This window comes from Augochlora pura, chromosome 2 (genome assembly GCF_028453695.1).
Source record: "Augochlora pura isolate Apur16 chromosome 2, APUR_v2.2.1, whole genome shotgun sequence".
NCBI lineage: Eukaryota > Metazoa > Arthropoda > Insecta > Hymenoptera > Halictidae > Augochlora > Augochlora pura.
In genome coordinates, this window is record NC_135773.1 from 12347356 (window position 1) to 12361737 (window position 14382).

At 40.8% G+C, this 14382-nt stretch overlaps 1 protein-coding gene across 8 annotated transcripts in view; it reads left to right on the forward strand.

Annotated features, from left to right (window-relative positions):
* Positions 1 to 14382, forward strand: part of Unc-13 (protein unc13 homolog) — a 544965-nt gene that overhangs the window by 56586 nt on the left and 473997 nt on the right. For all 8 annotated transcript variants that reach the window (XM_078193392.1, XM_078193412.1, XM_078193401.1 and 5 more), the window contains 2 exons: positions 5729 to 5758; positions 13530 to 13632. In XM_078193392.1, coding sequence (XP_078049518.1) covers positions 5729 to 5758; positions 13530 to 13632 — 133 coding nt within the window. The remainder of the gene's footprint in view (positions 1 to 5728; positions 5759 to 13529; positions 13633 to 14382) is intronic.

Consider the following 14382-nt stretch of genomic DNA (forward strand, 5'->3'; position numbering starts at 1 on the left):
CCGTTTAATCGCCGACGGAGCACGCGTAGACGCTGCAGAGCCGGGAACTTCTGATATTCATGAGCCGTATTGGTTTCTCGAACGGATATACAGGTCGTTCCGTGACCTTTTCATTAAAACTGTATTAAGAAGGAAATATTGACGGCATCCGGTGAATCCATAGCTTTACGTATCGGCGGCCGCTTGCTTGCTTGCTTGTTCGCCTGTGCCGGGGTATATACCACGCTCCGCGGGGGTAGTTATGTAGATTGCTAGCAGTTCTGTAGATTGCCAGCAGTTATGTAGATTGTTATTAATCGCGGGAGGGATTGTAGAGTACACGATATTCGGGTCAGACTTCACCGACTCTAGATTCAAGAACCATGAAACCGGTTATCCAAAACGATCTGCTGGATAGGATTCCGCCCGCTGAAATCTCCGTGATTTACTCTTTAGAATGTTCGCGGGCCCGGTGTTGTTTAATCGAGGTTTATTCAATCTGATAGTAAACGCTTCGGAGACCACTGATTCGATGGTATTCGCTCAGTATTCAGACATATTTAATTCAAAATATGACAAATTTAGTATCGTATAATCAAGGCTCGATTGATTTGATACCATTCGTTCGTTTGATTTTGTTGTTGCTCGATTGTAATTTCTTTTCATGACTGATAGACCTTATAAAGAAAAGATCTATAGTAAATTCTCTCCAATTGTCCCTCAACTTCTAGATATAAATAGACAATTTGAAAATAGAGCCACTTCGATGCTTTTAAAAATTTGAAAAGAAATGTGCTGTATTTTGGATCTTAAGATGTATATTAAAAATTTATTTCAGACTTTTTATTGCAAACTGCAGTGTCAAAAAATTAAAAATCAAATAAGGAAGCGTAAAGTAGCATATTTTAATAGAACGATGTGAATTGAATTTGTTGACTTCATTTAGTAATTTTACGTAACTTAATGTTGCTGTTTTATTCTCATTCGAAGTTTGATGGATCTAATATTATTCAGTTCAGAGTCTATATATTCGATATTATTGACACAAAGTTTAATGCGCTTGATAGTAATTGTCCAATCCCTATAAATATTGTAATAATTATCTAAAATTCAGAGGAAGCGGTTGCTGTTAACATGGAAGACAATAAGCGATACTGTCTTTCGTTGAATATTCTTAGGTTCGATATTCCGTTTTGGAGATCACTGGCCTTTCAGCAGGTCGGCTTGAAGTTGGCCACGAAGTTATGCAAATGCATGTGACAAAGTTAAAACCCTTTAACATGCCGATTCGGATATTCTTCAATGTTGGCTGGGTTTACTCTTGACCTTTCGTACTCTGCTTTCCTCGTCACTGAAACTTTGTTTTCAACAGGTAGGGAGAAAGAGAGAGTGTGTGAATGAGAGGAAGAGAGAGAGAGAGAGAGAGAGAGAGAGAAGCATCCAAGAATTTACCATAACTCTGCAGGAACGTGCGAAATATGAGGTTACTCGAGCCGGGAATATGAAAGTCAAAATGCTTGTTCGAGGGGTATTGAATGCGCGAGATTTATATTAGAGTAGCGTTCTTTTTTCTTCACCGAATATTTTCAGAGTACCATTCTTTTTTACCGCGAGGTAAATTAAATCTCAACAGTCGATAACCGTGTAACATTTTACGCAATATCGTCCGCGGTTACTATTATACATCACTTTGAAATACTGGAAGAGCCGAGGATTTCATTAAAGAAGAGCATCGCTCAGTCCATCTTATTACACCATCAGCTGCACATTGCGTATTCTGTTTTTTAATAGCGAAGCATTCCCTGCAACGTAACCGATCGTTAACCCTTAATTCGTAATTAACTCGCTAATATGAAATAATCAGCATCGTAAAACCGATTTTCGATTTTTCTTATCTTATCTTGCAATTATCGAGTGCATACATTGCGCTCTTATAAATTATTAACCCTTTGCACTCGAAAACATTTCAACTGCAAATCTAAAATAATTTTTCTGGCTTTTAGTGTTTATATTTTATATAACAAAATTTATTCTATGCATATGAAATTGAGTCTCCTGACTCATATATAACAATTACACTTTCAACAAATTTTTCAATCTAAGCTTCGGTGATGTTTATAAAAATAATTTTATAAGGTGTTACAACAATTTTAAAGTCGTCGCTCGAGTGCAAAGGGTTAAACTTTGTTCTCGATTATTTAAGTAAATGGAAAATTACAGTGTTATCATTCCCGCATCGATATTTCACCTGCGTTTGTTCGATTATAACAAAGACCCTGCGAAATCTCAGTTAGCTCAATCCGAAAACATACACTAGTCACGTTTAGCGTAAGCGCAGCAGCGAAACCGAATTATATGTTGCATAACGGGATCCCGCGATGAATCACGCTATCAAACGAAGGTTTAATTGCTTCATCCAAATCCTCGAGACCCAAATAGTGTTCGGTAAACCGGGAGTATTCGTGCAACACCTGCACTCATTGTTTCCTATTCTACGCTTGGAGCCGGCAATACCCGTGTGGCATTCGTTAAGACGCAGTCAATTAAGTACGCTCGAGCTTAGAGGCGCGATATAATAATTACAATTTCCAAGCGAATTGATTGGTTCGTTAGCGGGGACACTCCCTTTGCCGTCGATACGGGAGCAGTCGGTCAAGTGTTTTTTATATGTCGATACCGATGCTTTCCTCCGGAAGAAATTGAATTCCCCGCTCATGTTCAAATAGTTTCATCGATGGCCAGGCGTGTGTGTGCTTAGGTGTGTGTATGTGTTTAGGTGTGTATATGTGGTTAATTGTGAACATGTGTTTTAGGTATGTATATGTGGTTAGGTATGAATATGTGTTTTAGGAGCGTATATATGTCAGGTGTGCATACGTGTGTAGGTGTTCATATACGTCACATTATACGTGCGTACGTGTGTGTAAGAGTGTAGGTAGTGGGCGCGTCTTTCGAGTGGTCGCCTGCTCGCGTGTGTGTAAAACTACCTGTCTACGCGTTCAGCAATTGCATATATGGAAGCCGTTTCAAGGCGAGCTCATTGTCAGTGGAGTGTCACATGTGAATTGCGGCGAATTGATTTATTCAGATAGCAGTTGTTCAATAGAAAATCGCGGAACGTCGAAATCGAATTCACCGGCGCTGGCTTCAATTTCCGCGTATAATGTCTTCGGTCCCAGGATGCATTTAAAAGTGGCTGGCATTTTTGAAGCCCGCCAGCCGATAGCCTCGCTTCTCTACACCGGGCTTCTGTAAATTCAATCTTCCCTCCCATCTTCTTTGAGATCGCCGCTGTACGATCGTTATATTCTATGCGGACCGGCACGTGCTTCAGTTCCTCCTTCGTAACGAAGATCTCGGGACGTCCGCTGAATTATCTACGGTGACTTATATTTAAATTTTGGGACAGGTTTTAATAAAAAGGATAATCTTGTTGAATGTTAGCAGAACGATTTGTAACATTTTTGTATCATTTCATTTATTTAATAAGTTGTCTACAAAATTTTTGTTAAAAATTGATTCGAGCGAAAATAAAAACTCGCGTTTAATTTATTTGATTTGAACTGGTATCAGAAATTTGAATAATGCGTTTTGTAGAGAAATGCAAGACGTTCCATTAAGTTTGGAGAAAGTACTTTTTTTAGTCTTCGTAATTAGCTGAAATGTCGAGGAAATTCTGAAGATTGCTTCAGCAGAAATGGGACGTCTAATTTTCTTCGCTGAACGTGAAATTTATTTTAATTTTCAAGACACGCTCAGCGCATAAAAACTTGTGGAAAGTTATCACTAGACTTTGTAATGCAAATATTAAAAATATTTAATAGAATTCCGAATTAAATGGAATGTATTGTAACAATTACTAAATCGCTCCACTGTGTTCTATGATTAGTTATACTGTGTTTTTACGTAAACTATGAAAGCATATAATAGGTGCACATTTATTCTAATTTTACTGTTACAACGTTCTACAAACAGCATCGACATGCAGCGATCTACAATTATATTTGCATCGTATCCTTAATTGTCCTCAAGATTCTAGGACACCGTCGTAATTGCTGCTGATTTCCTAGTCTTTGAGCTGCAATTTAATTGATACCCGCGATGCATATTTCATTACCGTGAAATGTAAGCAATACCTAAGTTTCCTGTACGTATAATGCTTGAGTTCTTGACATAATAAAGCACTGTTTCGTTTTTAACAATTGCGAACACATAGAACATAAAATAAACAACATAATCTCTGAATATGGATTTTTCGCACGCGATAACTAATTAAATAATTATTTCTGTCTTAATCATTCAATTTTTCCAAGAAAAGAAAAACACGTCTTTTCACGATATATTGCATTAATATTATGGTTCCCCATTGTCAGAGGAAGCATCCAATGACGCGCCTAATTGTTTTAATCATAGGACGCATTAGAGAGTAAAATAGATCCGCTCGCGAGCCAATTTAAATCACGGAACAACAGAGAGAAGTTTACATAAACATAATTACTCCTTCATCCGCACAATTTGTCATCTCTGATGTTCCACCCACGAGCTCATTCACGGCCCCAATGAAATTACCCATCAGCCAGTTTACGTTAAAGCAAATAAGTGGCATAACCCACTTTTGTTTTAATTATTTCGAAAGTCCTGTCGGGGCTGCGTGTGCTTTTAATCGAGAGCCGGCGTGGTTTAATTTCATTTATGTACGTGCCCCGATACGGACGCAGTTAATTCGAGTTTATTTAGTGAGATTAAGTGGCCCCGCGAACTGTTAATATTGTCTACGGTCTACGGGTCTCTCGGCGATGGGCTCGGACAATCCATTTATCGGGAAGACGCACGACGGAAGAATTTCTCGGGGGTCGAAAGAGTCAAATGCGAGCGCGTGCCATCGCGCTTCAAATTTATATCGGACGTTAGAAAGATCGATATTGACCATTTTGCTTCTTCCACTGAGCACCATACTATTGGCGAGAATATAACTACGCCAATACAGTGACGCAGCGACCGTTTCGACGACGTAGTTTCGAAACCGAGAGATACGGGCATTGCTTCGTCGAAGAAATAAAGTACTAACGCTATTCATTCTTTTTGTGTAATACGAGGGCGGAACAACTATCCTGATAAAAAATATTTTATCAAAATTGCTAGTGCAATTATTCGAAGAATTATCCGAGCTTTTATTAAAAACAAAGATACTTTGAAACTTCTCTTTTTAGTAAAAGGATAAATGATTTTGTGATTTTATCAAATACTGTTTCACAATGCATTAGGACATTATATAATACTTCGACGAAAACGATAGAGGTTTCAATGTTCTTTTTACTTCAATTAAATACATGTATAATTACAATTATTGTACGTAAAAGTCTGTAGAGGTAGTTACGAGCTTATATACTCTTCAAGAAAATGTAAGAAGATCGATTTATTGAAAGGTTTCCGTTCGAACGTCTCCTTAATTGTACATTATCTCCGTCCCGATTCGATTCGCGAAATATGTATTAACGTAACAATTACCCTTTCGGTGCGAACAGTTTGAAAGGCAGCTCGTGAACTTTATCCGTCTCGGGCAACTTCGACGGCGGTTTCGCCCTACTTATTTCTTCCGGCAAACGGTATAGATTAATCGGCCGGGCGCTCAATGAGCGGCTTTACAACTATAAACTACATTCATTAACGCGGCGGCCGCGGCTGTAAAGCGGGCCCCGCTGTAAATAGCGGAACACTGATTTCCACGTGTCTTGGTTTTCTGTTGCAGTGAAGAAGGCGCGCTTCGTCTGCGAGGAAGGTTCGTATCCAGCTGGCCGCGCGGAGGACAGAAGAAATTTAGTTGGCCGTAGGTCACCAGAGGAAGGAACTACGAATGAGTTCCTCGGCTGGTCCCACGGACAGCTTCCACGAGCGTGGCGCAGCGAGGAACCGGCGGCGATCTGTTCCGATCGTTGTCCGACCGTTCCGAAAATTGGTATCGAACCCGATAGACTCTCGCGAAAACGTCGCCCTTTACTCACGCTCCAATTCTAGGGGGGGGGGGGGGGGCCCGCGCAAAATTTGTTACACTCCGGTTGGAACGGTTCCAAGCGAAAGGTTGTGTGACTCCTCAGCCGGAATATCGTGATGTTCTGCTCAAGCCGAAATTATTTTTCCGCGGCTGCGGCGGAGGATCCCCGCGACAGGGTGACGTGACGAATACCGGCGAAATACTGCGCGAGAACCGTCTACAGTTTTACGGGAGTATCTGTCCGGCTTTGTCTTACGAACACGCGAGCTCCGCCTCTTACCGGAACCATATTTTCACAGTCTCGTGGCACGAGTTACCATACGGAGAGACAGTGAAGCCAGAGAATCTTAAATTTTCGATTTACGACAACGGAACGGAAGAATTAAGGATCGTAGTTAAGATACATTTATATATTTAATTAAAATACGTCTATGTGTTTATTTAAAATATAGCTGTGTGTTTATTTAAAGTACGTACGACATGGATCTGTTGATAATAATATTTAATATCGATTTACTAAATACGAAATTAGGCTATTAACGTAAATCTCGCGTACACAAAATTATTTCTATCGCTACATACTTCTTATTCATTATTCGATTATTCATACGTCGTGTCTTGTCACTAGATTATATTAAATTTGTACCCATTTAATCAAAATAATCCAACAATGATTTTGTCCAACAATTTGTTTGTCACTTTGAGTTCTATAATATTTTTCCGAGGAATTCAAAGATTCCTCCTTCCTTAACACTGGCACAACCATGCCCGTCAAAATGGCGGATCCCAGACGCTTCATTTCATAATTACGCATTCATACGCATTCATACGGCTCCATAATTTCTAATTTCATCGCGGCGACTTAAAAATTCGGTTCGCGATGGTCTAGAAAAAGCGTGTATAAAGCGGGTAGTTTTCATTGTAGATTCCGCCGGGCATCGTAGAAGTTTCTCAGCGACCAGGTGGAAGCTCCCGGAGATTATTCAAACTAGCGCGAAGACATTACTGTGCTTTTTGCTGCGCTTATTTTCCCGGAAAAACTTTAAACGTTCTCGCCGCCGTCGGCACGGTTGATATGCATCTTAAAAACGCCGCGCTTCACGCGTGTCACACGCGACTGGCCGGTACCGTTGCGCCGTTTCCCCCACCTCGTCGCTCTAAACGCGACCGAATGTATTATAGCAAGCTCAAACTCCGCCGATTTGCATTCGACGATTTCTCACTTTCGTGCGAGCCCGTTATCACCCTCGAGCAGCTTACATCCGCCGGAAATATTGTGCGTTTTTTTCCGGGGTTCTCTCGCCGGCTTTTCTCCCGGCCGGTTTCCTTTTTGTTTCGACGACGACGACGACGAGGACGTCGACAACGTCGACGACGGCGCGCCGGACTAAAATTAACTGTTTGCTATTTGCTCGCAGCCACGGTTCCTCTAGCGTTGCATTATTTAACACGTGATAACTTGCGCCGCGCCGAGGGGGGGAGGGGGGAGAGACAGAGGAGCGACGCTTTTATATGAGATGCGAGCGTTTAAACTTTCCAGATCACAGTAATTTTCCGTCACGTCCCGACGGTTTACCTTCGCGTTGTTCTCCGCTGCTGCTCTCTCCGACAGATAAAAGCCGCGAGACTTCCAGCAACTTTGTGCTCGTATTGCCTGTCTTTTTGTGCACCCTGCGAACGCCGCCACGTGTTCGCGAATCATTATTCTCTGTGAACGTCGGCCACGAAAAACCGCAGCGCGACCTCCAACGTTTCTCCCCAGTCAGCGTTTCCCTCGTCCCCGTTGTCTCCGTTCAAAGAAACGCGAACTCCCGATCGTAATCGTAGATTCAGATCCCTCTTTTTGCGCAGCGCCGATTCGTTTTATTACTGCCCCGCTCTTCATAAATAGCGTGTACCGCCACGGTCCCGTCCGATGCTCCGCCGCGTACCCGTCCATAAATCAGCGACCACTTGAATCAGTAAACGCTGAATAACATCCACCGAAACTCTTGAAACTTGATGCTGCTGTTGGAAAATTTTCATTAATTCTTCGTGTTCGAGTCTTTTCTGCATAGCGAGCGATCGAAATATTTTTGACAGATTGTCACGCTTTCGAGAGCAACAATGAACAATTTACTTTTCAGTAGAGAAATTTATATTTTATAAAAAATAAAATTTTATAAAATATAGGTCTTTCGCCAACCGATTTTCAGTATTTTAAACATTCAGGACAGTTTTTACGGGCTAAATAGTATATAGTATTCATACAGGCTAAATAGTATATAGTATTCATATGCACCAACCTAATAAAATGCAGTTTATCGCATAAGATAGGAATACTATAAGCCAGAAGATTTATTTCGATTTATAGCGCTCGACGGGCGAGCATCGCTGTGGACGACGGGTATTGGGGCGCGCAGTGTTTTGGGCGGATATATCCGCCAGCCGTCCACTAAGGGTCTCTAACGTCCGAGAGGTAGAGGGGAAGTTACGAAAATGTGGTAAAATGCAAGCGCAGAGCTGGTCAACATGCTTCGCGCGGTGGGCAATGGAACAGCCACGYGCCGAGGGCGAACCTACTGGCAACCTAGGAGAGCTGACGTCAGAGTAGAAAAACTCAAGTGTTTACGTTTTTCAAGCTAGGGTTCGTTCTATTTCTCTTAATCCCGACATTATTTATGACAGGTCGCTGTCACATTCCTCAGCCCAATAATGTATAATGGCAACACCGTCCTAAAACTGCTCGAAATCTGCCCGAGCTTTTGCGGGCTAAATACATAGTATATAAATGAAGACACTCTGAAATATTCCATATCAGAGTTTATTAATTCTAAAGATCAGAATTTGTTTAAGACAGGCATTTCTGTATTGATATCTTGTTGAAAAGGATGTAGTGAAGCAAACGAGGCATATTTTGATTAAATCAACAGCTTTTGAAAAAAGATATACAGTTTTATATATTTACGTAAATATCCGACATTTCTAAATGCCATTAGTTTTTAATTATATATGGTCAATGTACTTGAGAAAATATATTTACAGCTTTTATATATATATACGTTAATATTATATATAATATTTCATATTAGTACGTCCTTGACTAATCGTGATTTATTTTCCAAATTAAGCCATGTCGCGAAAGATAATTCGCTTAATAAACCCGTCTCCGAGTTTCGGCTGTTCGGAACAACGGAACCGTAAAAATATATTCGAATTAATGAATTTAGAATATATTACTTCCTGCGAAACTGAATTACCGCAGTTTACGGGCGCATGAGTAATTGTCCGTAGCACCGTGAAGACAGGCAATATATCACGGGAGTCGGTTCGGAGTGTTCTTTATTCGCGACAAGGTGGGTCCGGAAATGCAACAAGATTTCAGTTGGGTTAAGGCTGTTACAAGTGTTTTAATTATACGGGACGCGCCCTGTCCCGCTGCTTTATGTTCCTCTTGAACTGCAATCTTCGTGATTATTATTAATAACTCGCTCCCATCTATTCTATTATCAGCAATTAAATATTCATCGATTATGAAAATCGCCTCGCTTCGCGGAGCAATTAGAACCTTTCCTACGTACAATGACTGCAAAAAATGCTTCAACGTTTCAGATAAAATTAAACGTTAAATTTAAGATTTAAGTTGAAAATTATTAAGTTTCTTCGGTAAAGCAAATCGATTTTTTTATTCGTGGCTTCGAAGTTCGACGGCGCTTCTCGTTTCGTTTCGCTTCGTTTCGCTGTTCCTTTCTTTCGTGAAAAAGCTGCGTAGTATTTAATTAATCTGACCGACATCTTCTCGGTCGATCGAGCCGGTTTTTCCGCGAGGAAATTCAAGAGACGCGGCGTCGCGGGGTCTCTATTTGTCGGAACAATCTTGTCGAGCGTAAAGCAAAATGCCGGAGGTGACGCACGCTATGCGAGGCACATTCGGGCATCGTAGGACCGCCTTCGGTCTTTTTCGTAAGCTATCGGGAACGTTCTCGCGAACTGTACACCTTCTGACGGAGATTCTCGCCGAGTTTCTTGTTAACCGAGTCCCTTTTTCTAAAACGTTCTATTTTCATTTGTTTTCGGTAAGAAGAAACAAAATTGTAACCACGAAATTTTAAAAGAGATGCGGAAGACAATTACTTTGGTCCATATATTACACATTAAAAGTTCGAAAGATTTTTGCTATCAAAGAGTAAAGAACAATGCAATTTCTAATAAATAAAAATTACAGGAAATATAGTATTTTCAATAAATATTTATCTTAATTGGATCAATGGACGTAAAATGCTTCCATAGAAGATATTTCGCTGAAAATTTAGATCGCATAATGCCTGCTAAATAAATAACCATTTCCTTCGATTTCGTCTCGAAAAAAGTAAAACAAAGTGTCTCGTCGATCCTTTTTTAATTAAAGTTCGACTTGATGTTAAGGCGTCGACTCGTGACTTCTAGCCCCCGACGATTGCTCCCGGGAGTAAAAGTACCTAGTGGACACAAACTTGGATACGATTCCCCGGCTCCTTACTGTCCAATGGCCGTCGTTTGAATCCTCTGGAGTAAAATTCCGAGAACTGAACCCTAAAGTGAACATCAGGCGTAATAACTGCTCTTGAGGGTTACTCTCGCGTGGACACGTAGCCTAAGGGCAGGCCAAACGACTGCCTTTAACGTGAATCTATGTTAAACACTATAAAGAGAAAAGTAGCTTTTGAAATATTTATATTAAACATTGAGAAATAGTATTATCTACAGTGGCTGACAGGAATAACGTTCTTTTGAAATAAGGAAGAAGTTTATTTAAAGTATTTTAATTTAAATTTAGATTTTTATTTTAAGTACTTTACATTATCAGAAGCTTGATATAAATACGCCAGAAAAGAATATTTCATGTGTACTAAATTATTTCTACTTTCGCTCCGAGAATATCTTATTTTCTTAATTTCTGTTTCCGGAATATTCTGTTTAATACTTTCGTAGAAAATTGTATTCCTGCAACTTTGATTAGCCCGTGTTTCGTTCGCTGTACAGTGCGTCTCGCTCTCTAATGTCTCTCGCATTTGTTAATTATTTCTCAGTTGATTAAGTCGCGTGCGAAATATCTGGAAAGCAAAACTATGTCTAAACTGTTCTTCAACAAATTTTATGTTATAGCGATGTTAAATTTGAGACAATAAACAGCCGTGATAAGATCAGATGAAACGTTGCAACAAATCGTGAGAAAATATAATACAAATACGCGAATTTGGCAGACGAATTTTGTCGCTATATTTTAGTGGTTCCATCGAATGAATCTTTTATTTTCATTATAGTACTTGTTAGCAGAAGGGAATTTGGCAACGTCGAGAAATATTTGATTAAAGAACCTCGGATATTTTATAGCTTTTCTTATGCTTCATAGACTGCTTTTGCCAAAAAGATGGGAATCAATTTAGCAAATCTATTTAATAATTGATTGCGAATTTATGGGACGACGTAATATCTCGAAAAAGCAAGTATACGACAAAGTAGTGTTCGATTTACATTTTTTGACCCACAAATTCGGCCACTTTTCTCTGCACGGTTGGCGAAAGATTCTCGCCGCTCGCGCGGTTTATGGGCCTAGCGGCGAGAATCATTGGAGTACAGTGTACAACTTGGGGCACAAGCTTACGGAGCTTTACAGTTCGGTTGAGTCGCTTCCTGGGACGGCACCGAAAGTCTGCTCGTATCCCCCGTAAATTGAGGAACGATCTCGGGCCCCGCCGAGAAATGTTGCCGTTATTATGTGCCGCCTCGTCTCTTATCGATTCGACGACATCGGCTGATAAATGTTCCACGACGACACAGTTTGTTAGACCGAGTCGGGTCGGGCCGGGCTTCGGAGGATTATTGGAAAATATTTCCAGGGTAATTGTCCGCTTCCGTCTAATTATGTGCAGAAGAACACTCCGGTGCCGCTCGAACATTCCATAAATAACATTTAATTGTCCGCGAAACGACGCCGCGTCATACGAACGCCGACGTCTCTGACTTTTTTACGACGCCAAGTCGCCGCGTCTACGGCAAACACACGTTCCGTTGCTCCAGAACGATTTCGCTGGGTCGTTTCTATTTTTCGTCGAGCTCGAAACGGCAACGCGCGACGTGGTAATTAAAATATTTTTTAATTAATGCTGCACGAGTGCAACGGTCTGGCCGCCGCGCCGCGGACGAAACTGTTCGGACGTATTAATTACCGAGTTTATGTACGCGTATGGTGTATTAAAAAGGATCTTCTCATTCGCACCTCAGTAGAGCTATGTGAAATATTTTTCGTCGAATAATCTTGACAAAAATAGATATTTAGAAATTTCTCTTGTAATCGACTTCAAATGCTTCCACCGGAGTAATTTCTAAAGGTCTAATAGATGAAATGTGAGTTCTCAGGAATTAGACCTAATTCAGTGATTAAACTATGAAAATTGATCTTCACAGTATGGCGCGTATCGCGTAAAGTTGGTTTCCACTTCTAAAATAATCTTAAAGAAAAAACATGTAAATTTACGAAATGGATCTCTTATGCTAATGCGCGTAATAGTTTCTGTCTGGAAGCTACCCCTTGTACGTTCACCCTTTCCGTTGGAAACTTTAACAACAAATTCTTGTTACGGTTATATCGTGCTACGCAGAGGTGCTTGTCGCATACTCGGAGCTATTTTAACCGTAAATCTAAAATAATTTTTCTGGCTTATAGTATTTCCTTTTTATATGATGAAGTGATACTACATATTATTATTAGTATTATAAGAAGTATTGTGTACAAATTTTAAGTTAAACAAATGAATTTTGAGAAAAAACGCGTTTAGGGTCCATACATTGAAGTTATATCTAATCACTTTCGTTACAAGTCAGAAGAAAAGTGCAGGGAAATATTGGAATAAAAATCAATAGCAAATGTTCAGCTTGAACACGATGGCTTACACTTTACATCTTATCACAAAGCATTGCATCACGGGCGAAAGATTGAAAAACGTCACGCATGTAGGTAGCTGAAGGATCGAGTATCGCCGCGGTAACGAAATCAAAGTAAAAAAGCGTTCTCGATTCGTCGACACCCACGAGGTCGCATAGTTCCTTAATTTACGCGCTCGCTGAAATGTCAAAGTGAGCCCGGCTTCCGTGTCCCATTGAAAGGGGGTGACCGTCGTCCCACGCGGCCGGCGCGAATACCTCGGCAAGAGCTGAAAAACGAGCGCGACGCGTCCCCCGTCTGGAGTTACATTTAATTTTGTCGGCGTTACGGAATAAATCCCGGTTTATCCGATCGTAAATAATTTTCTCGATCGCGACCGATGCCCCGGCGATCCGACGCGCCGCGGCCGTGTCCTCCATCCGACGGTTCTGACCCCGCGTATTCATCAACGTCGACATTCCCATTTTGCGTCGGACAGATTTCTTTTACGAGCGGCGCGCACCGCCCGCGCTTGTCCGTCTCCTCTCCCTGCAATCAATCGAAGCCGGCTAAGCCGTCGGTGATCAGCTGCGCCCCGCTCGTGAAAAGCGAAACAATCGTCGGTATCGCAAACGACGTTCGCACGACTGAAAGCGATCGACGAACGATTTCCAGCGGCGCAGTTCAACTCCTACGTAACACTGAAGCTGCAGAACGTCAAGTCAACGACAGTCACTGTGAAAGGGGCCAATCCATGCTGGGAGCAAGACTTTCTTTTGTAAGTATACCCTTTCTCTTTTCCTTTCGTCAACTCGTCCTCTGTCGAGGGTGAGACGTTTTACTATAGAAATGCGCGCGACCGTCGCTTTTAGAGTTTAAGGGTGTACAGCATTGTTGGTTCTCTCAAACATCGAGTATCAATTTTTACAATCTCATGTTTCGGAAATAATTTAGGCTTCTCGTGGTAGCGGAGACACGCTTCTAATAATATTTGAAGATTTCGTTAACGTCGCTAAATCGACGCGCGTTGGGAGAAGTAACGCGTTTCATTATTCTTGAGAAGACCAGCACATTAGGCTTTGTGACTACAGAAAGTAGGACATTTGGAGTCTTGCGACTACGGACTAACACGTTTCAGTGCGTCGCGACGACGAGTAGGACGTTATGCTTTTTCGCAGCGAAGAATTAGCACGGATTATTTTTAGTCGCGAGAAGTAGCAAGTCTAGCTGCTTGCTGCGAAAATTAGCATGTTTCATTAAGTTTTTTAATTAAACGAATGAATTTATAACCAGATAAGAAACATATTCTTTATTAAATAATATTTTCGGAAAATTCAGTGCGTTCTATTGCGATAATAGCTTTAGACATCATTAATAATAAATTTATTCTTTTTAATGATAGTGTAATTTTAGACGCCTCTCATAATATCTTCTTTCGCAATAATTCAGATATTTTTCAAATTATTTAATTTACTACAATTCATTGTAAAATTGTATGCAAAGCCATTTTGTATCTTCATTTGTAAAT